Raw genomic sequence first — 27,495 nt, forward strand, 5'->3', positions numbered from 1 at the left:
ATTGCTGCCCAAGCTTCAGATATCCTTAATCTGGCATACTTTTTAAAACATATTTTATTATTCTACTTCAATATAATTGGCTTCTTTTGTAATTCTATGCATTTTATATTACGCATTTAAAAAACATTATTCTGAGAAAGGGTTCGTAGGTTTTACCCATCTTCCAGAGGGGTTCATGACACAAAGGAAGGTTAAAAACTTGGCTTATGGTGAAAGATCAGCATTTATAATGACTTATCTGGATCCCAACCCCTGTGGGTGCCCCAGTCCCTTCAGGAAAGCCAGTTAACTCCATCTGCAGGCTTAGCCTCACCCCAAGGTCCTGGGATCAGTCTGACTACTACTCTAGAAAACCGAGAGAGAGAGAGAGAGAGAGAGAGAGAGAGAGAGAGAGAGAGAGAGAGAGAGAGAGAGACAGAGAGAGACAGAGAGAGAGAGACAGAGAGAGAGAGAGTGTGTGTCTGTGGTGGGGAGGGGTTCCTTCCCCAAGCAAATCTGTCTAATCTTTCATCCTTGCCACCCTCAATCTGGCCCATCCAAACACTAACAATAAGACAGTTCACTCTTTCTGGAGACGGTTTAAACATTCTTCCAAACTGTCCTGAGTAACCCTGATTTCACATGCAAAGCCTGAAAAAGGACAAGTAACATCTTCACAGAATCGAAGAATTTGAGATTTAGAAGCAAAGCACTCAACTAGTCCAATCCACAACCTGAAGCAGGGATTCTTGGACAGATTTCAAGAGGTCTTAAATACATCTTTATCGTCACTAATTTCTAACAGAAACTTAGCATTTCCTTCAATTATTTTAAAACATTATTTGGAGGAGGGGTCTATGGGCTTCACTAAATTGTCAGAGGGTTCCATCACACACACACACACACACACACACACCACACACACACACACACACACACACAGTTAAGAACTTCTGCCCTAAAGGAATTTCTACTACAATTTCCCCAGTGAATAGTTGTCCAGTCTCTGCTTGACAACCTCCAAAGAAGGGGAACTCATACCTTCCTAGGTATTTCAGCTGATGAGGTAAGAGGTAGTCTGAGGCAGGTAGGACAGAGTCAACGATGGCTGAGGTTATAAAGTTGAGTGACTGGAATGTCCTCAACAAAAATGGGGAAATTTGGTCAGGGGGATCTGAGTTCAAATGTGGCCTCAGATGCTTGATACTTACTAGCTGTGTGACCCTGGGCAAGTCACTTAACTCCATTTCCTAGCCAAAAAAAAAAAGGAAAGGGAAGGAAAGGAAAGGAAGGAAAGGAAAGGAAAGGAAAGGAAAGGAAAGGAAAGGAAAGGAAAGGAAAGGAAAGGAAAGGAAAGGAAAGGAAAGGAAAGGAAAGGAAAGGAAAGGAAAGGAAAGGAAAGGAAAGGAAAGGAAAGTTGGAGAATGAATGGATTTAGGAGGAAACAAAAAAAAGGTCCATTTAAGACATGCTGAATTTGAGATAACTACAGGACAGTCAGATGTTCTGCAGGCAATGGGGAATTTTGACCTATACCTACACACCTATGTCTTGTAGTCTTTGCATAAAGATAGTTGAACTCAGGAGAGATAAAAGCAGACACAGAGAGAGAGAGAGTAAAGAAAAAAAGTCTGTGACAGAAGATTAGCATAAAAAACATTTAGACAACAGTAATGGAAGTGAGAGAAAGTGGGATGAAGTAGATAGAGAACTGATCTTTTTTTAACTTTTGGAAATTTAAATCAAAGCTTTATTTGATAGAATAATTACAGAATCTCAGAATTGAAAAGGACCTTGGAGGCCATCTAATCCAACCCGTAGCTGAAAAATAATACTCTCAAAGACATACTTGACAAGTGGTCACCCAGCTTTTGCTTGAAGACCTCCAATGAGGGGAAAGACCATTAATTACCTCCCAAGGTTCCCCATTCCTCATTTGCAAAGCTCTAATTTGTTCAGAATTTTCCCCTTGTCTCCACCCTACATTTGCCTCCACTACTTACACCTACTGTTCCCAATTCTTCTCTCTGGGAACAAACAGAATAGGTCTAATCTGTCTTCCAGGGGATAGCCCTCTACTTAAAGCCCTAAATCTTCTCCTAGCAGGACATTCCGAGTTCTTTCAAATGGTATCATGATAGTCATCTTCCAGGTACTCTCCAGTTTATCAATGTGCTTCAGCTATAAAAAATATTCACACTTTCATTTATTAAGTCAATTTGGGGGATCCACAGCAAAATCCAAACATGAAAACCAATCATTTTTCCCAGTGCTGAACCAGTTGTCCCCTCCATACAAGCCTTAGATCAGGGATTCTTAACCTCTTTTATGTCATGAATCCCTTTGGAAATCTAGTGAAGTCTATTTAGAGTAATGATTTCAAATTCATAAAAACAAGATACATAGGCTAGGATGACCAAGGAGACAAATTATATCTGAATATAGTTATCAATATTTTTTTAAATGTCATAGATACCAGATTGAAAATGCCTGCAAGAGGAAAGCAATTTTAGAATTTTTAACATATTTAACAGTCTAATACAAAACAAACAACAAAGTTATCTACATTAGAAGTAAGGAGAACCACCCATTTCAAATACAGCCAGCTAAACAAACAAAAAACTTGGCTGTATAGGCATGTAAATAGCTAATTGGAACTTTATATATAGAAGAATAGGCTTTGGAAATCATCTAGTCCATTCCCTCTCATTTTTCATTGAAGTTGAGTCATTTCAGTCATATCTGACTCTTTTTTTGTGACCCCATTTGGGGTTTCCTTGGCAGAGATAAGGGAATGGTTTGTCATTTCCTCCTCCAGCCCATTTTACTGATAAGGAACCAAGGCAAACAGGGTAAAGTGATTTGCCCGAGGTCACACAACTAGTAAATGTCTGAGGCCAGATTTGAACATGGGAAGATGAGTCTTCCTGACTCAAAGGCCAGCATTCTATGCACTGTGCCACCTTAGCTGCGCCTCCCCCCCAACATTTTTACAAATAAATAGAATCAAGAGAAATGACTTCCCAAGGTCACACAGTCAAACCCAAGATCTCCTGAATCACACAGTCGATAGCTTTCTTCCATCACATTATATTGCCTCTCAACTGTAAATATAGAGTCTTATACTGCTTGGATTAAAAAGATCATTTGCATGGGACCAGGAAGGGAAAAATGTGGGAAGTTACATAGAACTGATAGAAGCTAGGCGATGAGAACAAAATTCCCTTAGCTCTTAATGATCTTCCAGATGTGAGACAGAACCAGAGAATGAATGTTCATGAGGAAAGAACAGGAGGATGTTAGTGGGTTACAAGTTCAACCCTGAGTTAATAGGCTGATAGCGCAGCCCCAAAACTTAATAGGAAATTAGGCTCCTATTCATGATAGCATGAAGGTGATGCTGGAGTCTCAAAAGGCACACTGTTGAAGCACAGGCAAGAAGCAGAAAGGCTGTGGGTATGGACTGGCCAGGCCATGTGTCCAACATCCGAGGACACAGTTAGCTAAGGGCTAAGAAGACAGATGTCAGACAATGGATTTATTTGTCCTCGAACGCTCATGAAAATGTTTGCTGAGGCATGGAGAGGCTGGAATCTGCATTAGTGAAGGGAGTTCCCATATTATGATCTCTGAAATCACAGATCTGCTAAAGTCTGTGTAAAGTTGGAAGTATCCAGAACGAGGAAAGTTACAGTCCCACAGAACTCTGCCTCAGCCAGCTTGCATCTGGAATAGTGTATTCAGTTCTAGCCACCATACTTTTTTAAAGGTCAGTGATGATTCTGAGCATGTCCAGTGGTGACCAGGTTGGTGAGAGGACTAGAAACCATGCTATATATAAGGATCAGTTGAAGGAATTGGAATGTGTAGCTTGGAGAAAAAGACTTGGAAGAATGTCATAATTATATACATATATAAAGAGACTGCATGTGTTTCAGGAATTAGATCCAATTTTTCTTGGACCCAGAGAACAGAACCAGGATCAATAAATGGAAAATGAAAGATCACAAAATTTCAGTACGCTTGGAAAGGAAAAACTTCCCATCAATCAGAGTTTTCTAGAAGTGAAATGGCTGCCTTAAGACATAATAGGTTTAGACAATAGGACTTAAATGGTCCAGTGTCCAAATACCACAGTCCCAGAACTTCAACATTTTTCCATCACACCATATTGCCTCTCAACTGCAGATATAGAGTCTTATGCTTTCTCAGGCCAAAAACAAAAACCAAAAAAAGCCATCATTTGTGTAGGACTAGGAAGGGAGAAATGTGGGGAGATACACAGAATTAATAGAGGCTAGGTGATGAGATGGATAACTAGGTGGAGCAGTACACAGAGCACTGGTCCTGGAGTTAGGAAGACCCATCTTTTTTAGTTCAAATCCAGCCTCAGACACTTACTAGCTGTGTGACCCTGAGCAATTCCCTTAACCCTGTTTGCCTCAGCTTCCTCATTTGTAAAATGGGCTGGAGAAGGAAATGGCAAACCACTCCAGTATCTTTGTCAAGAAAATCCCAAGTGGGGTCACGAAGAGTCAGACATGACTGAAACGAATGAACAACAATTAATGAGAAGACAATTCCCTCAGCAAATAATTCTCATGATCTACAGCCATGGATTGTCCTATTCCTTGTATTTGTGTATAGGCACTTAATAAAGACTTGCTGATTGATCGGTTGAACTTCAGGAATTCACATGGCACATAGTGGGCACCTAAGGAATACTTGTTGATTGACTTCCCAGTAGATTCACTCTCCACTCTAAGATCCCCAGCCAGAGACTGAGTGGATCATTTACACAGTTCAACCACATGATGCTTCCTGTTGCTATAGAGCAAAGGACCACACTAGGGAAGGAGATACCCCCAAAGACAACAACATTGATATACCAAGCTAACATTTAGCTAACATTTGTAAAGTGCTATAAGGTTTGCAAAGAACTTTTGATCCTTACAACAACCCTCTATGGGCAGTGGTGATACTTGAATCCAGGTTTCTCCTGACTCCAAATCCATTGCTTTTCCCATTAAATCATGTTGCCAGAAACTACCTTAGCCAACAAGCACAATCACCTTTCCAAATGCAAAGGCACAGTAGCCAAAAGCAACACCTATTTAAAACACACACTTATTTGTAAAAGAGTATTGAAAAAAAAAAGTGATGAGGGTCTAAGCTAGGATGCTAGCCACGTGGGTGGAGAGGAGAGAGATGGGAGAAGTGTTGTGGAGGTAGTAGCAACAAGACGGATTGGATAGGAACAGAGTATGGACAGTGAAAAGTTAAGGGTGACTCCAACTTAAGGTTGTGAAACTGGGTGACTAGAAGGATGGTGGTGCTCTTGACAGCTGGGAAATTAGGAAGAGGGATGAGTTTGAAATCCAACTGGAAATCTCCAAAAGGCATTTGGTATTACCAGACTGGACCTCAGAGACAGAGACTATGACTAGATAGATGTGAGTGATTGACATAGAGATAATAATCAAATCCATTGGGAGCTGATGAGATCACCAAGAAAATGAGTGTAAGAGAGGGCTCAGGTCAGAGTGTTGAGGGTTAAACCCACAACTAGGAGCAAGATATAAATGATGAGCTTACAAATGAGTGAGAAGGAACAACCGGTCAGGTAGGAGGAGAACCAAGAGAGAAGAGTCATGAAAACCCAGAGAAGAGTATCTAAGTACCTAAGAGAATGTGATCAAAAGTGTCAAATACTGCAGAGAGGTCAATGAAGGAGGAGGGCTGAGAAAAGACAACTGAATTTGGCAATCTAGAAATCACTGGTAACTTTGGAGAGAGCAATTTCAGGTGAGCTGATGAGTCTGGAAACTACATTGCAAGGGGTTGAAGAATGAAAAGAGAGGAAATAGAGGCAATAAATATTGACAGCTTTTTCCAGGAGTTTGGCTATGAATGGGAGGAGGTGATAGCTTGAGGGAATGGTCAGTCAAATAAGGGCTTTTTAAGCATGGGAGAGATAAAGGCATATGAAGACTGGATTAGATCACTTGTATACATTATTTTCAGTTTAATAGATAATACTCCTGTTCTTTATATATGAAAATGTTCATATTATGTCTGTGAAGTTCAAAATACAAAAGAAAATTTAAATCTTAAAAAAAGATTAGATTTAGGAAGAGTGGTACAAAGTTAGCATTTTGTGATAGGATTTTAGAAGTTTTGATTACAGAAATTGTGGTGATGGTGAGATCAAGAATATGCCTGTATATGGCTGAAGGGGAAGTAAGATGTTGGTCATAGGAGTTGAAGAGATCGATGAACTGGATATTTGAGGAAGTAATCAGCTTGTAGTTTAAGGTACACTAGCGGGTAGAGTGACTAAATTCCTTAAGAAAGAAGGGAGAATGACCTTTAATACACTGATAACTTGATAGATAACTGCCTTGAGAAATTGAAATGAGCCTAAAAGGAGATGACATTGCTTAGTGATGGGAAAGTGTGGAAGTGGCAACAGTGAACAAAAGGTATGTCTACTCTTCTTCCTTGGACCAGTGTGTCAGGGACATGAGAAAAGGTGAAACCATCACAAGAAAGGATGGCCAGACATACAGCATCTTCTGGAGGAAAGCCAAGTCTCAGGGAGGACAAGAGGATGAAAACATGAAAGGAATAGCTCTAAAGTGAAGTTTTTTGAAGATAAAATGGAGGTCACAGAGGACACAACAGAAAGTAAATATGTGAACCATAATTATACCTAACGAGACATCACAGAGGGCTAGAATTCTGAATAGGGGAAGGGAGGGAAGGTGGGATGAGTACCCATGCCAACAAGATGATGAATATGTTGAAGTATGATTATAATTTTCCACTTAGTTTTTATAAGCATTGAGGAAGATGCTGTGAGATGGATTTTTCCCCCACTTGGTTTTTATTTTCACACATACTTTCATATAACAACTAAGTCAATAACTCAGCACTGTTCATTCTTGATTTATGAAGTTGGTCTTTACCATACTGCCATATGGAAATATTTACAGATCTAAATTCATTCCTAGTTTCCATTCATTCAAAATCATATCTCTGTTAAGGTCCTGCTATATACGAGGTACTTGCATAGGCATTATGGGGGACATAAAGATGAATAAGATATGATTGCAGTCCTCAAGGGGATTACAGTTTGGTAGATGGATGAGACATATAAACAAATATCTACAATTCATGGCAAGATATAGTAAGTGCCATAAGAAACACTGGACTGAAGTGTTATAGGGATTTGTAAGAAGGAGAGGTCTATCCCAATCCAATCTGTACAGACATTTTATAGAAAGACTGGGAAAGATTTTATGGAAGAGGTGACATTTGAGTTGGGTCTTAAAAGACTCAGAAGCCATTTAAGCAGAGATAATAACACATTTGAAAGCACAGAAATGTATGAAAGTGTAGGGTACTTGAAATGCAGTATGATTCAAAAACTTCCCCAAAAGAGAAAGAAAAAAAAACCATCTGGGACTTTTCTCCACCCAGCAAATGCTAAATGACAAGAATATTCACAGATTCAGGTATATGGTAGGCCACAGGTACTTGTTTACATTCCTAGAAACTGGACCAACCTGGGAATCTCCTCCTGGCAAAAAATATTTTAGTTGGCAAAAAAAAAAAAACCAACCCCAATATGAATGAAGTCAGAATGTCAAAAGTTCAAGAAAACGGACAAAGTCAATTCTCATATTCCTTCAACTTACAATGAACATAATTCAGCACAGCACAGAGGGAGAGAGAAAGCCAATATTAACCAGATCATGTTGCTATTGTCTTTGCCAACAGAAAAGAAAATGACCTCATAGAGTCACCCATTCTCTCAATCTCCATATATTATTTTACTTACCACTTATAACCTCATCTACTTCCAAGAAGGTTTCAGGAAGCTGATAGGTTAAAACACAATGGTTTGTTTATATACAGACAAGACACATTTTGGAAAAATACAAAACAAAGTTCATCTAAGGAAGCAGGAGCAGGTACTACCAGGAACCTTGGAACTACTGTCTGGCACTGACTTGGACATCAATTTTCCTTCCAGCTAAGACAAAAAGGAAAATACAATGGGAAACAATTTTCTTTTTCTGATGAAAGAAAGCATGCATTTTCTCCTGGAACTTCACTTGAGCTAAAATTTACCCCTAGGATCCTTATATAAGCAAGATGAAACACCCTAAGGGATAAATATCATTGGCTACAATTTTACCAAAAAAAAAAAAGACTGAAGAAATCATAGATCCAATCCTAAAAATTATGATAATGATAATAAAAAAATAATGAAAATAAAACAATGATAATGAAGAGGAGGAAGAGGAAGAGGAAAAGAAAGAGAAGGAGGACAAAGAAAAGGAGGAGCAGAAGGAAGAGAAGGAGGGGAGGGACAGGAGGGGGAGGAACAGGAGAAGGAAGAGAAAGAGGAAGAGGAGGAGGAGAAGGAAGAAAACAAGCAGAGAAAGGGAGAGAGCCCAGTTTAATACAAAGCTTTCCCTGATTTCTCCAACTAGAAATGACTCCTGACTACTGTGACCACTCCATGGCACTTTGTTTATATCTTAAATTTGCAAATAAACTTAATACAAAACAGGACAAGAGTGCATTTGTCACTCTCTGTCTCAAGCTCCATCTCTCAGCCCTGCTAGACTCAAACTCTAGGAGGGTAGAAATTATACGTTGTTCTTTCTATTTCCTTCAGTGCCTTTGAAGAGACTTGCACATATTAGGTATTCAATAAATATTTGCTGAATTGAAAGGACATTTGACCGGATGTCAGAAAATCTGGCTCTAGTCCACATTCTATCACTAGTTAACCATATGACACTTCTCTGGTCTGTTTCCTCATCTGCAAAGTAGAGGGGTCAGACTGGATGACTGCATAGGTCCCTTCTAGCTATAAATCCCTGAATCCAGCTACGAGGCTCACAAGATCCAGTGCTATTTATACCGTGCTATCTCCCATTCATGTGTGGTGCGAGCGTAGCCGGTAGTGATGGCCCCCTATCATCCAGGAATTAGCTGATACTCTTTGTCAAGCTAATGAAGACCAACCAAATGAGGCAAATTACTAGTTTAATTGTAAAGAAAAGAAGTACATTTACATTCCCTCTAGGAGACTTTGGAATCAGAGGACTTGCGTTCAGATCCTACTTCTGATACTTATTACCTGTGTGACTTTGGGGAAACTTGCTAGGACCCAGTTTCCTCATTTCTAAAATGAGAAGGATGCCATAGATGGCCTCCAAGGCACCTTCCTGTCCTAGATCTATAATCCTAAGGTCACCTCAAACATAGGAAGGACACTATGAAACAGGCTACCAGAGAGGCCTTTCTCAAAGCTATCTCCGTGAACGTGATCCATTGGCTTGTTCAGTCTTCTTTGGTAAAGCAATAATAAACTCTAATGGTTCTGCAGGATAAAATATAAGCTCATCTGTTTGGCTTTTAAAGACCTTCATAACCCAGCCCTGTCCTATCTTTCCAGAGTCATCAAGAGTTGAACATGAGTGAAATGACTAAATAACAACAAAGCCTCAGCTTCCTGATCTGTATTATGGGGATATTAATGCATTCTAGGGTTATTGTTTGAATCAAATAAGTTAGGCTTATAGTAAAAGTATATAATAAAAGGCTTATATAAACGCTAACTATTAATAAACATTTGATTGGTTGATGATCAAACAGGGGAATCTCTCCACCTGCCTCACACTAGATATCTTACTCTTCTCTGCCACAGTAAAGGGATTAACCACTGGCCCAGATCTTTTAGGTAAGGGATTCACAGAAGGAGGTTCAAGTTAGAGGAAGAGGTTTTCAGAGACAGGAGGAAACAACTCTACTGGGGAGAGCCCTGGGATGTTTTGGCACAGTCCTGACTATATCACGTCAGGAAGTTTCCTTGAGTTCCTCTGTAGAGACAGATGTTTGACTTGGAAGATTCAGATAAGAATCACATGTGATGAGAGAGCTCAGCAAAGACATCTCATTTCTCCCCTGACTGCACAATGTTGGGACTTCTCTGACTGATTTCTCCACCAAGCCGCCATGTTGGATACCTTCTCCTCCTCCTCCCCACCCCACACCCCTTTCTGCTTCCATTTGTGTTTTATAAGATCCTTGAGGCCAGGGACTATCTTTCTTGTCTCATACTTGTATCCCCGGAGCTAAGCACAGTGCCTGGCACATAGTAGGCACTTAATAAGTGTTTATTGACTAGTGACAATGATGAAGGGCTGGAATCTATAATGATGAAGGCTACATTGATGAGATCTGGGATCCACTGATGTTTTATGGATACTTCTAGTCTAAAAAGTGCAAATCATATGGTACCTAGATTGTTAGAGCTAGGAAGAAACTCAGAGAATAGCCAGTCCAACGTGGTCATTTTACAAATAAGGAAACTGAAACCAAGAGAAGGAAATGACCCCCCCCAGCTTAGTTGAAAGCAGAACCAGGACTTGAACATGGGTCCTCTGACAAGAAGTTCAGTGCTTTTTCTCCTCTGCTACATGGGCTTAAAAGAAAGTTTTGGGGGCTCTTCTAGAATAAAATCTTTAGGTCTCTGAGTAACTGACTCACCCAGATCTGTTCCAAACCTCTGCACAAGATACCTTATTTCCAAGTGGGCATAGCACCTCAAGTTTTTTTGGTTTGTTCAGTCATGTCTGACTTCCATAACCCCATTTGGGGTTTTCTTGGCAGAGACACTAGAGTGGTTTGCCATTTCCTTCTCCAGCGTATTTTACAGATGAGGAAACTGAGGCAAACAGAGTTAAGTGACTTGTCCAGGGTCACACAGTTAGTAAGAATCTGAGACCAGATATGAACTGAGAAAAATGGGTCTTCCCAACTCCAAGCCCAATGCTCTCTCCATTGCTCTACCTAGCTGCACCTCAAGAACCTCCATTAATTCAAGATGAGAAATAGAATTCAGTTAGCCTGGGATATAGGAAGGAGAACTTTGGCCCTGTTTCAAATCTTAAATGTCGACCAGATACCCTCACCTGGTAGGAGGTGAACTGGCTGCAGTAGACTCACTGACATGTTTGCTCTGTGAGTAGATGTCTTTTTTTTTTTTTAAGGCAATTGGGGTTAAGTGACTTGCCCAGGGTAAAAGTCAGTACATGTCAAGTATTTGGTCTGAGGTCATATTTGAACTCAGGTCCTCCTGACTTCAGGGCCTGTGCTCTATCCACTTCGCCACCTAGCTGCCCCTCTGTGAGCAGAATAATACTGAATAGAAGGTCCCTTTATAACCTTGCTAAGCCTCAGTTTCTTGAGCTTTCTCATCATATACAATTCTTGTCCGAGTCCTCCAAGTCAAATATCTGTCGCTACAGAGGAACTCAAGGGAACTTCCTGACATGATAAAGTCAGGACTGTACCGAAATATCCCAGGGCTCTCCCCAGTGCAGTTGTTTCCTCCTCTCTCTGACCCCTCTGAAAACCTCTTCCTCTAGCCTCTTCTGTGAATCCCTTACCTGAACGATCTGGGCCAGTGGTTAATCCCTTTACATGGAAGAGAAGAATAAGATATCTAGTGTGAGGCAGGTGGAGAGATTTCCCTGTTTGGTCATCAATCTGTAAAATAAGGCAAGAATCCCTGCTGGCTCCCCAAATCAGAATACTAGAAAGTTTAAATTGCCTTCAATTCAAACTATAAAGAGCATCAGATAACTTAGAGAAGGGTAAAAAATGAGCGGCATGACTTTAAAATTTGTTGTGGTGATTCAATAAGTGAAACACAATGAAACATTTTTGATAAAGCAGAGTTGCTGAGGTTTTAGAATTTCAAATCAATGCTTGATCCAGATTTCTGGGCTATATATAATTTACTCTTTCAGGGCTTTGGCAAATGTGAATTCCACTGTCAGCAAAGTTTTTAAAGGTTTTGGTGCTATTTAAAACATTTACATGACCAAGAAAGAAAACGTGATTTTCTGAAAACTAATTCAGTTCCTTTAAAACAATCCTGGAGTGATTCTGACATGACCACAAGAACTAAAACAGATACAGGTAACATTTATATTAAGTAAGTAGACCTTTATAAATGTACTACATTCAAAATTTCCTCAGGCAAAGAAAATATAAGAAGGGCCCAAATTAGCATTTGGGCAATGAAAAGACAGGCATTCTGCTCCTCCAATTCCTCTCCTCTCTACCCCAATAAAAGTCAGATCTGAAAGAACGTTGTCATTTTTTTAAAAGCATGTTTATGTTTCTGTACTAAAGTACAAAGCAATTAAAAGGAACAACTTATAATGTTTTGGTTTCATGTGGTAGCCTCTTCTGCAAATCTAGAAGAAAACATATTTGGATATCTGAGCTCTTTCCTGCCATATTTTGTACTGCTCCCATTGAATCTCCCATCCCTGGTTTAACAGCCTAGCAACAGCACCGAGCACTGTGGCTGTATTAGGTTACAAGATTCCAAGAAGTCTGATGTTTCAATACAAACCGGGCATCACTTAAAACAGGAATTTATGGAGTTATCATTTACCCTTAAAAACAGAGGACTGAAATAAAGAGAGAAGCTGGAAAAAAAAATCAAATCCCAATGGCAAACTTATTCTCAAGTTGCTTCTGCAAATCTTTTTCTTCTTTCTCTGTCTTGTTCGATGAAAACACACAGCCTTTTTGGGAGCAGTTATTTAGAATATACCAGGATCCTGACTGAAGCTGAAAACAATTTTTCAAAGTTACACCAATTTTCCATGCCTAATGACTGCACTTAAAAAGAAAAAGAGCTCACTCCTCACCCCAACTCCCCACAGATCCCACTGATAATACCTCTTAAATTTTCCCCTCTCTGTAGCTCTCTGCATAGACACCACAGCTTACTGGTTATGTCGACTTGAATGTTCAAATCCGTTAAGATGACCAATTCGTTCACTCTTAGTCAAGTGCTTCCTTAAGGATCTTCTATAGCGAACAGTGTGGCTGCAGGTGAATTCTGGGAAGTAGACCAAAGGTCATCCCCACGGCTTCAGGAATCAGATTTCAGAAACAACTGCCAAGCTGACCAAATACGGAGGGTGAACACATGCTAAATGTTAGAGGCAGCAGGCCACCCATCATTCCCGTCAAGGGGAGATGAACGTCCCACGTGTGTAGAACTTATGAACTGATGATCAAGCAGATGGAACTATGGGGTATGTTCAGGACAAAAACACATTACAGTTCAGAGGCAGCTCAGGGGAGGCTACTCGTTCATGATCCATAGAGACAGCGCCCTGCTCTCGTAGCATGACCCAAGGAATGTTCTTTCTTACTGTGCTGTCTCTCACACAATAGCCCTGCCTAACCTCCAGCTTCAAGCTCTGGGCTTAATGCCCGATTTGACGGTATTGCAAAAATAAAGAACACCGGACTAGGACTTGGTCCTAGTCCTGGCCCTGCCTTAAGTCAACTGCTGTATAACGGTGGGCATCACTAGGACTCAGTTTACTTGTATTCAGTACTGTGTGTTACTGTTTTCTGTATATATGCTCAGTTACTAGACTGAGCTGCATGGGGACAAGGATGATATCTTTATTTTAGCCTTTGCGTATCCCCCATCACCTAGGACAATGCGCTCTGTACCCAATAGACATGTGTTTGAGTCAAATCAAAGAGAGAATTTCTAAGCCAATTCTAAGGTTTTGTGAAAACTCCTAACTTTTTTTCTGAAAAACTAGCAATTGGGAATAGGTGCCTAACATACAGGAGAGGGCAAAACAGCTTAACAGACAACGCACTGGTAAGGATGTAAATCTTGGGGCAGCTGGTTAGAACCAGAGATGGGGGTGGGGGAGGGGAAAGGAAGCACTGAAAGCATCGATCAGATTGAAATATTAGACATCCCCAGATGGTCATCTTTCTTCCTTATCCTACCTACAGATCTGATTATCATAACTAAATCTCAAAAAGGGCAAAGCCTGGAATTTGGGAGGACATCTACATCTCAAAGTAACAAAACTTGATAATGGCCTAATATGGAACTTCTCTGTATGCATATTTGTTGCTGTTCAGTTGTATCCAACTCTTTATGACCCCATTTGGGGTTTTCTTGGCAGAGATACTGGAGTGATTTGCCATTTCCTTCTCTAGCTCATTTTACAGATGAGGAAACCGAGACAAACAGGGTGAAGTGACTTGCCCAGGGTGACATAGCTAATAAATGTCTGAGGTTAGATTTGAACTCATGAAGATCAGTCTTCTTGATACCATTCTAGCAATCTATGCACTACAGAGCCACCTAGCTTTCCCCTTAGGAAGGTCATCTAGAGCAAGGATGTCAAACTCAAATAGAAACAGTGCAATTCAACTGTATAGAAAGACCCTTGACAGTTGCATGTCGACTTAGAAAAAGACATGTTGCCATCATCTATGTTCTTTTTGTGTTTTTATTTATTTTGTTAAATATTTTCCAATAACATTTTACTCTGGCTCTAACTCCAGAGTGTCTAGACAGCATGTTGGCCCTATGTAACCTTGAGCACAGAGAGGATAACGGATTTGCCCAGCGTCACACATATAGTATGTGCCAAAAACAAGACTTGGTCTGAGGTCTTCCTCACTCCTATAACAGTGTTATTAAAAAGAGAAAAAGTCTTGCACTCATTTGTTAAGGATAGTTACTCATGTTCCTCTATAGTTAAATTACCTAACTCTTTAGGAGCAAGCACACCTAACCTCAGAACACTCTATTTGCTGATTTGGCCCTCCTTCGCTGCACACTTAAGGCTACTGAAGGCCAACGCAATACGGGGTTGGTCCTAAGAGGGGCAGTAATCGGCACAGAAATCAAGAGGAGTGAGGCAGCTGGGTGGTGCAGCGGATTGAGCTCCGGCCTTGGAGTCAGGAGGACCTGAGTTCAAATCTGACCTTAGACACTTGACACTTACTAGCTGTGTGACCCTGGGCAAGTCACTTGACTTCAATTGTCTCACCAAAAAGAAAAAAAAAATCAAGGAGAGTTAGCTCAGTGAAACTGATTTTCCATATGACTTGATGCTGCCTGGTTTTATCTTCCCTCTATTTCTCTTTTCATTAATAATAATAATAACGAATATGTATATAGGACAAAGCACTTCATAAATACTTTCTCATATTATCCTCATAAGAACCCTGGGAGGGCAGGAGCTATTATTATCCCCATTTTATAGATGAGAAAACTAAGGCAGACTTGTCTAGAGTCACGCAACTAGTATCTGAGGCCACATTCCAACTCAGGTCTTCCTGACTCCAAGTCCAGAGCTCTATCCACGTGATTCCTATATGATAATTCCCTACACCAGCCTTGCTTGCCAGAAGTCATCTGCCTCAATAAAAATATTATTAATTCAAATAATTGCCTCACTACTGTTGTAACTCTTTTTCCCTGTGGTCGTTCTGAGAGTCAAGAGAGTGCATCCAAACAAAGGAAGCTTATTTTGAAATTATTTGTATTGTTGCATGACATGCACACACAGGTCTCAGCTATAAATTCATATTCTTATGCAGTCAAAGCATCACAAATAATAAACATGTTTGGCAAAGGAGCAAAAAACAAACCAAACCTCATCAACCTTTCCCAATGGGGTTGTAAAATCATGTCTTTCCTGACATCCCCTCTTAGAGACAGAAGGGCTCTCTCCTCTGTCCTTCCCCTGAATAGCCTTAGCACTTTATTCCTCTCTTACACACACCTTATTATTAAAGACACAGTGTAGCAACAGGAGTGCTGGGGTCCTGGGTTCCAATGCAGTCCGGACATTTATAAGCTGAGCAAGGTCACACTCATTCTGAGCCCTCCCTTCCTCTTCTGGAAAAAATGAGGCAGGCAGTACACTAGCTACCTCACTGAGTTGTCATGAAAAAGACTAGCCTTTGAAAGTGCTCTGCCAAGTATTATTATAATCATTCCCTTGTAACACCTGCATATGACAGGTCCCTTCCTAGACTATAAATTGTTCTTTGTGTCTAGCCTTTGACCAACTTTGGATACATTTAATTAAAAGCTAGAGTCTCAAAAGTCATTATTGTTTGAAGGTTAACAGATTCTGCAATCCACAATATTCAGGATCCCTTCAGAATTAAGTCCCAGACATAACTGGTCTTGGTTTCACCCACTGTATCTCCTCCCTCAGAGCCTCAGAAGGCTCTTTGAATTTGTTTGAGTTGAAGGGGCAGGGACAGAATTGTGATGGCTGGGAGGCAAATCCACTGGTACACTCCTAGACAAAGCAACCATCTCATATGGGGCAAGGAAGTCACCCAAATATCTCCTGGGCTTGACAAAATCCTCCTGACTTCTATTTCCAGGTGGAATCTTTCTCCATTAACTAATTTGCTTCGCTAAAAAGAAAATAAGTCTACTTTAAGACTTTTGCTTTGTTCAATCTTATAGAGGTTTGTTTCTGTTTCTAAACATATTCTCCTGAACTTTGCCACAGTGACAGAAAGAGCATCAGGAAATTGTAAGAATTTAGATTTAGAGTTGGAAGAAACCTTAGAGGTCATCTAGTCTGGAAACTGAGGCTCATTGAAGGATCCTAGGATCAACTAATCAGTAAGCATTTATTAAGCACCTACTAAATGCCAGGTGCTAAGGAGGCAAAAAAAAATCATAAAAAATTTTGAGCTAGAAGGACTTGGAAATCATCTTGTCCAGTCTTTTCCTTTTATGCACAAAGAAAGTGAGGCCAGAGAAGGTAAGTGATCTGCCCAAAGTCACTAGAGTAGTAAGTAGATCTGCCCAAGGTGGTGGTAACAGAGGGGAAATTTGAGTGTAGGCCCGTTGCCTTCAAATCCAGCACTTCCCCATTGAACCTTCTGGTTCAGTTAGGTGGTTTTGGATAGATAAGTTGGCCTGAAGCAGTTCTATGCCATTCTAACTACAAATGGTTATTTTCATTTCGCCTGTAGTCTAGCTACAATCCAACAACGCTCACTTTTTTCCCCCCCAATTGTGCCTTACGTATGTAATGGAGCCTTTATAAATGGTCATTGAAGGAATATCCAGCCTGATTTCTTCAGGCTCCTAGTCTGCAGGTTCAGGCTGATGAGGTATGGACTAAAACTGACATTTCATCACAAGCTCAAGTCATGTTGCAATCCCCCCCACCAAATAAAATGGGAGGAAGGTACTTTAGAAGCAGCCCTCCGTTTTCCATGCTAACCTCCTCCACTCTTTGTACAGGAGGGTCACTATTCATGCCAGTATTCTGAGACTTCCTGAAAGCATCTCTTTATCTCAAATATAAGACATTCTGACAAACTACCTTTCCCTGCTCAGGGGATCCCTGACTCCAAATAAATTATGCTTTTCTGCAAAAGAGATGGAATAAATTTGAGAGACCCCCTCCACTGCTGTTGTCTCTCTGCCTTGCCTTTACTTTCTGGAGGAAAAAAAAAAAGGCAGTGGCAGGTCAGTTGGGGTTGCTAAATCACAGATTTAGAGACAGAAGGGACCTCAGAGGCTATACGCCTACATCCATTGCACTGGATTAGATGACCTTAGAGGTCATCTAGTCCAAACCCCTCCCCCGTCCCAAAGCCCAGAGAAAACAAATAACCTGAGCATCATGACAGCAAGCTTAGGTTTCCTTGCTGAGCATTTTGATATCCTAAATCAGACTTGGCTTGCTGGGGCCAGCCCCACTTCTTAGTCCTGGATTAGCTGCCTGCAGAGAAGCTGGGGTAACAATCAGGTCCCAGCATGCAACAAATAATTTTCACAAGGCAGCCAGGGTTTGTAGCTGAATAGTTGATTCATCTTATTAAGCAGAATCTGCGGCAGCTGGCAACTCTTTAAATCAATAAAGCAATTCTAAATGGAAACACAAACAAAAGCCAGGCATTAGCAATGCTGGAAATTTTGTTTTTAAGTGCTTTGAAATTCAGAAAGTTCCCTGCCATTTGAAATAAGGTGGGGCACAGCCTCTTTCAATCCAGGAAGCCAGAGATCATTTCTAAACTAACCTATGAAAACATGCTTTTTTTCAAAGAACATGTAAACTTATCTGCCAGATATAAGTAAATTTAAGATATAACTTAAACTTAAGCCCAGGGTTGCAGGTAGAGAGCTGGTCTTAGTGGGAGGAAAATCTAAGTTCCCTTCCGGTCCCTGACACATAGTAGTGTTGGCATTGATGTTGGACAAGACACCTCCTTCTCACCGCCCCAGTCAATGCTCTACCACTATACCTTCTAAATTTTGCCAGTCCAAAGCTGTGTCAATGGAGCAAGAGCCATATGTTAATGAAATTATAAGCCAGGACCAAAGATAAAGACACAGGCTAGGGGTGAAGTTTGGGTTCAGTCAAAGGGCTGTACTTCAGGCCTGTGGCCTCGAGGGTTTGGGTTCACCACCCCTGGGCTAAGCCAAGGGAATTATGTAGTCACCAGTATTTTCCTTTTTTTTTAACTTATGGAATAAAAAAAGTATTTCCATAACATAGTATAATAAAATAGAAAATTGCACATGAAACTGCAAATCCATTATGGACAACCTGCTATTCCCTCTAAATATATCAGTGTTAATGAGGAGACTAGATTTAGGTGTATCAATTAAGGGTAGGTTTGTATACATGGAAACTTCTTCATTATCCTTGAGTTATTATAAATTTCCTTTTATTTGTTTCATAAATTAGGACATTGACCAGGGCAGGAAACTCCCCAAGAAGAAATTACCTTGGCATCTGGAGGTTGTGACCTCTTAACATGGTCACACAGGTATGTCAGAAGCCAGCGTTGAAGCCAACTCTTTCCAACTCCAAAGCCAGTCCTCCAACCATTAAAGCACCCCAAATGTCAGATTGGATCATGGGTTGTAATTTGTCAGGTGACAATTTCAACATGTGATATCTGCTGCTAGAAATTTAAAGGATATTAAAGAGAAATGTTTTAAAAAACCTGGAGATAATAATCTGTAATAGTGTTGTCACCTGGGTCTTGTCATTTAGATCTAATTACTACCTCTCATCAGAAATTAAATTTTCCGGAATTAATATTACCTACTAATATTAGCCCACTTAAGAACTGAGGAAATAAGTGGTTTGCAGTTTAGACTTCCAAGTATTCCTTTCTGTTACCTTTTCTCTCCTTGGTACTCAATTCTTTTTCTTCCCACCCAAGGAACCCAATAACCTCTGAATCTTTTCCTCCATCCAGAGGGACAGAGAACCAAAGCTAGAGCTGAAATCTACACAAAGGTATATATATACAATAACTTCTTTGGGTAACAGTTTTCTCACCATGGACTCTGCTCCTGGACAAATACACTATTCTGATAGGTGAGATCCTACCCTGCCCAGAAGCAGGCCTCCAAGTCATTTCTTGGCCCCATTTCTAATCCAAGCCACCATGGGTAACCCCTACCCCTTCCCAGCTCCCCTTCCTGTGTTTCTTCCCCATGAGAAAGTAAGCTCCTAGCTTTCTTGTATTTGTATTCATAGCACTTAACACAGCACCTGACCCACAGTAAAAGCTTAATGAATACTTTATCTATTTATCATCTGTAAAATAAGAAGGCTGGACTAGCTACCCAAGGTCCCTTCCTGTTCTAAATCTGTGTCATTATGACTAATAAAAGCTGAATCATTTCAGGGGTGTTTGCATTTTAAAGGGAATAAAACATTAACATTAAGGGGCTAAATCCCAAATGATGGCATATTGGGAATCAACGGTTGGGAGATGATTTTCTTAGGCCCTGGCATGGACTATGAAATTGCATCACAAGTAGTTAGTTGCCTCCTCTAAGTCAGCTTTATGTGAAAAGGACAATTCAGAACATGGGGAGCTACATTAAAAGACAAGCTGTGAAGTGGTAGATGGGGAGAGACTTTGACAAATTGTTTCCAGGTGTTATCATCAGTAGTAGAGAAACATGTTATCTGGACCTCTTAAGTTCACACTAGGTTTTTTCCACATTTCCTGAGGTTTAGAAAGCTGGGTTTGATCCTGATCTCTACCTGCATGACCCCAGACAAGTCAATCCGTGTATTCAATAAGCATCTGTTAAGCTCTTACTGAGTGCCAGGTACTGGGCTACGAGCTGAGGATACAAAAATGAGTCAGTCCCATTGCCAGGGAAGAAGAGCAACAGCATCTGCAGAGATAAGGAAAGGTCACAGGTGTTACTTGAGATGAACTATCTGAGTTGAACCTTGAAGGGAGTTAGGGATTCTAAGAGGCAGGAGTGAGGAAGGAGATTGTTCCTATTAGAAGGACAAGTCTGTGTTAAGTCACGGGAATAGGAGATGTAATGTCTTGTCTAGGAGACAGCAAGAAAGCCAGTTTGGCTGGAACACAGAGTCTATGAAAGAGAGTAATGTGTGGTAATCCTGAAAGCCTGGGAAGGATTATAAATGCCTAAGGGGCGGGGAGGGGAGGTCTGTGCTTTATCTTAGAGACAACAGGAAGCCACTAGCTACTCCTGAGCAAGGGAATGACATGACTGGACCCAAGATTTCAGAACATCACTTTGGCAGCTATATGGAGGATGGATTAGAAAGGAGATTCGAGTTGAGATAGGGAAACCAATTAGGAGGCTACTTTAATAGTCCAGAAAAAAGGTGGCAAGATGGCCATGTGAGTGGAGAGGAGACACTGTGGAGGTCCAGTCCACAAGACTGGGCAACTGATGGAATAATACAATGTGAGTGAGAGCAAAGAGTCAAGAATGACTCCAAGCTTGCATTGTCACCTGGGTGACTGAATGATAAAAGAAATAGGGAAATTAGAAAAAGAGGGGTAGGAATTCATTTGTAAAAACTGAGGACAGTGGACTTATTTATTATATTTCTAAGGTCCCTTCCAGCTCTTTATGTACAGGAGGAATTTGCTTCTCTGACCACCAAAGAGATGAGAGTACCTAGGTTTTATGTATATGCATTAACTTCCTAATTTTTTCAAAGCTGAGTTATAATGATGATATCAGCACTAATTTCTACCAATTCAAGAAATTGATATGAACATAAACTCAAAGGTATTCCTCCCTCATACTTTTCCCCCATTCCAACAAACATTTACTAAGCACCTACTAGGTGCAAGGGTTGTTTCATGAGTTAGATATATCTCTGTGGAAAACTTATGGGAGGACATGGACAAGAGGTGTATAGGAAAGGGAGGCATGGATGGTTTGAGACCTGCATCGTTGGGGGAAAATATCTAAATCATTGAGGTCACAGATCCATTTGAGGATTTGGGTGTGTTCAAGGGACTAGGGTAGGCACTAGGGATATAAAGGTAGAAACAAAACATACCCTGCCCTCTGGGAACTTACATTATACTAACCAGAGGGATGCAACATGTATACAAGTGAGTAACCATAAGGTGATTTGTGTTCTCAGACTTTCAAAGCCTTTCTCAGAAATATGGCCTGCCTCCCTGAGTGAAGAACTGACAAAGCATTCAAATAGGAAAAGAGGTTAGTTAAATATCTGCACAGGCATCTTCCCATTTTAGTGTTTTCACCACCCTTAGTGCTGCAAGAGAAAGGGGTCTTTCTGCAGAAGCTGTGCCACACATCCACCAGGAAGAATCTGAACCGCCATGAGGATTTCAGTCACAATGTAAAACAACAGGCAATGGGATTATTGTACAGCCTGGCAAATATAGATATTCAGGAAAACTTTCTCTGCTGCCTTGAATAGCCTTTATTAAAGCATCTGACACCAGTCATAGGAATGACAACTAGTAAGAAAGTATGGCTGCCCAAAGAAATTTGGGAAGATTAAAAGATCGAAAAATCTTTGAGTTTGAAAGAGATGTCAGAGTTCATATAATCTGATTCATTCTTCAACAAGAATCCCCTTTGCAATGACCCCCAACAAGCAGTCATCCAACCCCTTGAAAACCTCTGGTCAGAAAGATGACCAAGGAGGCCCATTCTACTTTTGGGATGTTGTTAGGGAGTTTTTCCTTACTTCAATTCTAAATCTTACTTCTTAAAGCTTCTATCCATCCTTCTCTCTGAGACCAAATAGAACAAACCTAATTCTTCTTCCATTTGATGGCTCTTCGAATGCTTGAAGACAATTATCAAGGCCTTGCCTCTAAATCTTCTCCTTGCTAGGTTAATCATCCCTCCTCTGACCTTCATTTGGCATGCTCTCCAAGGCCCTTGATTATCCTTAATGCCCTCCTCTGGACTCTCTCCAATTTACCAGTGATCTTCTGAATTTGTGGTGGATACGAGTGAACGAAGTATTATAGATGTGGTCTGACCGGGGCAGAGTACAGTGGGGCTATCGACTCTCTAATCCTAGGTACTAGGTCTCTAATATTCCTTGACAGGATTGTCAGAATAAACTTCCTAAAATATTTTTCCCCCTTGTATCACCTCTTGCTCAAAAACACAATGGGTACTTACTACCTCTAACATGAAGTCCAAATTTTTATTGCCTGGCTTTCAAGTCCTTCTGAAAGTTGGCCCTATACTGCCCCAAAATATATGCCCACTGAGTTAGACTCCTTCCAGGCAATCCCAAGGGGAGTCCTTAGAATCAGACATTATGCCCCTTTCTTTCCTGCTACCACTGTCATCGGGAACATCTTCACTTTGGGAACTCAAAAAGAGAGAATCAGGTTTTTTCTCACTTTTTCTTCTTTGGTGGTACCTCACCTCTGCTAATTATTCTCCATCAAAAAACACCCAGAACTAATCCAAGCTTGTAACTAAGCTTCACTACAATATAAGGATATCTCAGTGTCTAAACTACACAGAGTTAAGGTAATTTTAAGTGCATAGTCTCATATGATTCAATTAGCCTGGCACATCTTCAAAGTACCAAATTATCTCTTCCAGGTACATTTTAAAAAAAATTTTTCCTTCTAGTCAATGGGTCCTTCATCTAGATCTTTCCCTTGGGAAGTCACAGTTCTTTCCTGCTAGTCTGACTTCATTCCCCGGACTGAACCTAAATTCTATTTTTCTATTTTTCAGCTCCCAAAGTTCTAGATAGGCAGTGGATAAAGTGCCAGGATTCCTGAGTTCAAATCCAGCCTCAGACTCTTACTGGCTGTGTGACCCTGGGAAAGTCACTTAACCCTGTTTGCCTCAGTTTCTTCATCTATAAAATGATCTAGAGAAGGAAATGGTAAACTAATCCAGTATCTTTGCCAAGAAAATCCCAAACGGAGTCACAAAGAGTCAGACATGACTGAAAAATGACTTAATAAGCCCTGAATAAATGAGACCTGGACAATGCTTGGAAGGTGAGGGCAGGACTTACAGTTCTTTGCATCCTCCCATGGTTTGCAATACAACATGCTATTCTGTCTTATTGTTATCTGTGTATGCGTCATACTCTACTATGAAAAAAAGACCATGCCTTATTTAAATTTCATTTCCTTTCCAAATACCTAGCACATTGTTGTTACATCTGATAAAGGTCTGTTAAATTTAATTGAATTAACTGGAAGATAGCATCAACCTTACATTAAGCTCTAAAACAAGGGAAACAACCTGTGTGTGTGTGTGTGTGTGTGTGTGTGTGTGTGTGTGTGTGTGTGTGATGGACACTTTTAGGCATCTGGTAAAGCCTATATGCCCTTTCTCAGAATGTATTAAAATGCATAATATAAAATACACAAAATAACAAAAGAAACCAATTGTATTGAAATATTGTTATCAAAAATGTTTAAAGATAAATCCACAGACCTGTGATTAAGAACCGCTGTTTTAAACAAATTATACTGTAATGGCTCAATCTTCTTTTTTATAAGTCAGTGAAATTTGGTCTTGGCATAAGCACAACACATCCAAGAAACAGGAGAGAAGACATTTGGATATAACTATAGACATGAAGATCAAAAGTCCCCAATTCCCCCGACTCCTACAATATTTTTAGAGTAAAGCTTCAGGATAATCTTCTTGGCCCATCGATAGCGAACAGAAACATGAAGAGAATTGAAAGGAAATTTCTCACCTTATCCCAAATCGTAGATAGGCCTGAGGGAATAAAAGTAGTTTAAAAAGATATCCTTGTTCTAAGTGCTTTTGTTATGCTGACTGGATCCATCTGTGAGTCTGATTTATAAAAACACCTAGCCAAGTGGCTAAAAGCTAAAAGAGCTGTCAATATTCCATTACAAAGAACCACAGAATCTCAAAGACAATACAGAACAGCCATAATTCAGTGGAAAATGAGCAAATAATAGCAGCAGCCCAAAAGGCGGCATAGCAGATGACACCGGTAGTTTGCATTTCAGCTGAGAAAATAAGCTAGAAAATGACACCAGTTGCTCTGCAGAGAAGCAGAAAGTAGTTAAAAAAAAAAAAAGCACCAGCTGGGATGGAATTAGGATGAAGCCCTAGTAACATGAGTTTCCAGGCTATACATGTTCCCTTCCCCTACAAGTGACATGAGAACCTGTAGTACAATGTGCCCTCATTTGTCTGGGACAAATTGCTATTTAGTTTACTATTCTGTTGTATTTAAAAACCTTTTACTTTGAATTATTCTGTCCTCTGGATTGGTCTGGTAAAAGAGAAACATTGATGGGATCTTATGAGCTATGATTTTTGAAAAGAGACCTTGAACTTAGGTATTTCTTTCCAGAACTCACATTTGAGGGCATCCCAAGTTTATTGAACAGGTTCAGCAGGGTCATTAATGAACCATTGTTGACCTTAAATGGCTAGTAAGAAGGGCTGAAAATGCTGAACCAGAAGCATAGAAGTGATATTTGCTATGAAATAAAACTCTGCTGAACTCAAGGCATGATGGATGACTAAAGGTGACTTAACCACCTGTTTTTTGGTGAGCAGTGTGGGGGAAGCAGAATTGGCACAGCAGAAAGAACACAGATCAAATGTCAGGATACCTTCATTCTAGTTGCAGCTTGAACATCAGCAAACCGAGTAACCTTGGACAAGTCACTTAACTTCCCAGGGTCTCGTTTTCTTCATATAGAAATTGAGGAGAGTAGGATCCCTTTCATATATAAGTTGTTTAACAGATCAAGTCAACATACATTTATTAAGTGCCTAAAATGTGCTAGGCACTGTGCTAAGCACTGGGGTTACAAAGAGAAGCACTGGGGTTACAAAGAGAGGCACTGTTCTAAAGGAGATCACATTCTAATGGGGAAGACAACATGTAAACAACTTTATATGTACAAGGTATATACAAGGTAAACTCAGAGGGAAAGCACTAGCATTGAGAGGGACTGGCAAAGGCCTCTTGCAGAAAGTGGAATTTGAGAAAAGACCTTAAGGGAACCAGGAAAGCTGGCCCTATAATACATATCCAATCTAATTGCCTGCTGCCCCTAGATATATACCCACCAAGTTGGGGTCTTGTCAGGAAATTCCAAGGAAAGGCAGATAGGAGGAGAGGGAGCATTCAGTACATGGAGGACAACCAATGAAAAGGCACAAAGTCAGGAGAGAAAGTGTCACATGCAAAGAATAGTAAAGGTGCCAATGTTGCTGGATCGTGGAGCATTTTGAGGGGAGTAAAGTGTAAGACTGGAAAGGGAATAAGATGCCAGGCTGCAAAGGACTTTAAAAGCTAGAGAGAAGATTTTATATTAGATCCTGGAGGTAATAAAGAAAAACTACAGTTTATTTTGAAGCTATAAATGTTTTAAAACCATCCTAAAAAGGGACAAAATCAAAGACTACTTACTTTATGACGGTGGCAGGGGTGGGCACAAAAAGCAGCATCAGGCAGAATGGCTGAGCTTCCTGAAGTTTGAATTAGGGTGGCTCCTTTTTATTTCTTAAATCATGGAGTCACTTCTATTTTGATCACTTTATCAAGGTAGTGTGGAAAGGTCAATGAGAGACTCCATAGGTTATTGAAGGGCTAATTTACCATGTAATTAATTTATTCAACCACGGTAACCCACAATCAGTGCACAAAAATAACAATCCATAAAAATGATAAAATTGATGGAAGGTTCATCATTTTTGATCCTCAAGGTCCCCTAAATGAAAGTAAAGTAGTATGACTTCTGTCCTTTATAACTGCATAAGGATATTGCCACTGATTTGAAATGCCAGTCTTTTTACATCAATTTAGTTTGCCCTACTGAGAGTAATGGCGTTGCCACAAACCAAGACCCAAAACTTAACTCGGGAGATCTAGCAAAGAGCTACTTGATAAAAGAGATGTAACACCCAGTATCTCTTTTATCATTGAGAATATAGAATTTCTCCAGCTCCCTACAGCATATTAATCAGTACACTCTTGAATATGTACAGAAAAATCCTATTAAAAAACCTAACTACATATTTTTTTTTTAAAAGCAAATTTAGATAATGTTTCACAACTTGCTGGGGTGAGGAGGGGGGGAGACAAAAAAAAGCTCCAAAGCAGATACGCCAAATACAAAATTGGAAAGTGTCCACAGATGCTTTCAAATGGTTGAAATGCAAGCCATGCATATCAATTGTATTTTCCAGTACCTGTGGTACACCCGGGTTTGGTGGCAGCAGGATGATGTTATTTGAGCCAGCATCCTCTGACTGAAAGAAAATATAGTGAAATGGTTATAGTAAGTAGCACATGAGCTACGTCACCTGTTGGCAGCAGCAATGCTAGAGACAGGGGGTTCAAAGTATTCCTTATAGATTACAGAAGCCAGAATAAATTGTATCTTGTGAGCCATCCCTCCAAGTTTTATCCAGGTAAATTTAAGTTTAAATGATTGCCAAGATGGTATTAAAAGGAGAAAGAAAATACCATGATGCCTCTTTGAACACCGCAGTTATTGAAACCACACAGGATCCTCTTGCTTTCCTCCTTTCCCCATGTTATAGGCCCCATGAAATCACCTAGATCAGGGGTGGGGAACTTGCAGCCTCAAGGCCACAGGCAGCCCTCTAGGTCCTCAAATTGGGCCTTTTGACTGAATCCAAACTTTTATTAATGGGATTTGTTCTGTGAACTTGGATTCAGTCAAAGGGCCACACTTGAGGTCCTAGAGGGCCACATGCAGCCTAGAGATCGAAGATTCCCCACCCCTGAACTAGATTCATCAGATCCTAGAGACAGGTCTGAAAAAGTGGAATTTGAGAAAAGACTTGAAGGAAACCAGGAGGCAGAGAAGAAAAGGAACTGCCATCTGGCAAATGTGACAGGAGAAAAATAATAGATGCATTTAAAATGTAGATCTATTGGAGAATATTTGCCTTAGGCGTAAGAATTCAACAAAAATCAGAGAGACGGAGAAAGTTTTTTAGGTCAATAGTCTCAAAAACTCAAATTTCATTTTTAAAAAGTTTATAGTTCTCATCTCTTTGTGCTACTATTATCTAAATCTTTGTGTCTCTTCACAAAGACTCCTTAATCCATCTGAAGAAAGGAGAAAGAGCTGCATAAAATACTAGCCCCATAACTAGGGTGGTATACTGGGGTTTTGTCACTAGGTGCTGACATTTACAGAGTATTGCCAGCAGTTTTGCTCCTTCAGCAGGTAGAAATAATGAAGCTTAGCACCTAGTATCAAGGGAAGTGATTTATTCCGGTCATTTAATTCAATTCCACATTTACAAAGTGCCTACTATGGGTCTTCCTTCAAAATCCAACTCAGATGCTAACTCCTCTATGA

At 40.3% G+C, this 27,495-nt stretch overlaps 1 protein-coding gene across 4 annotated transcripts in view; it reads right to left on the reverse strand.

Annotated features, from left to right (window-relative positions):
* Positions 1-27,495, reverse strand: part of TACC2 (transforming acidic coiled-coil containing protein 2) — a 302,620-nt gene that overhangs the window by 244,926 nt on the left and 30,199 nt on the right. For all 4 annotated transcript variants that reach the window (XM_078151015.1, XM_020979220.2, XM_020979218.2 and 1 more), the window contains exon 4: positions 26,351-26,410. In XM_078151015.1, the coding sequence (XP_078007141.1) occupies positions 26,351-26,410 (60 nt within the window). The remainder of the gene's footprint in view (positions 1-26,350; positions 26,411-27,495) is intronic.

This window comes from Phascolarctos cinereus, unplaced genomic scaffold, assembly GCF_003287225.1.
Source record: "Phascolarctos cinereus isolate Bilbo 61053 unplaced genomic scaffold, phaCin_HiC Scaffold_3;HRSCAF=262, whole genome shotgun sequence".
Classification (NCBI taxonomy): Eukaryota; Metazoa; Chordata; class Mammalia; order Diprotodontia; family Phascolarctidae; genus Phascolarctos; species Phascolarctos cinereus.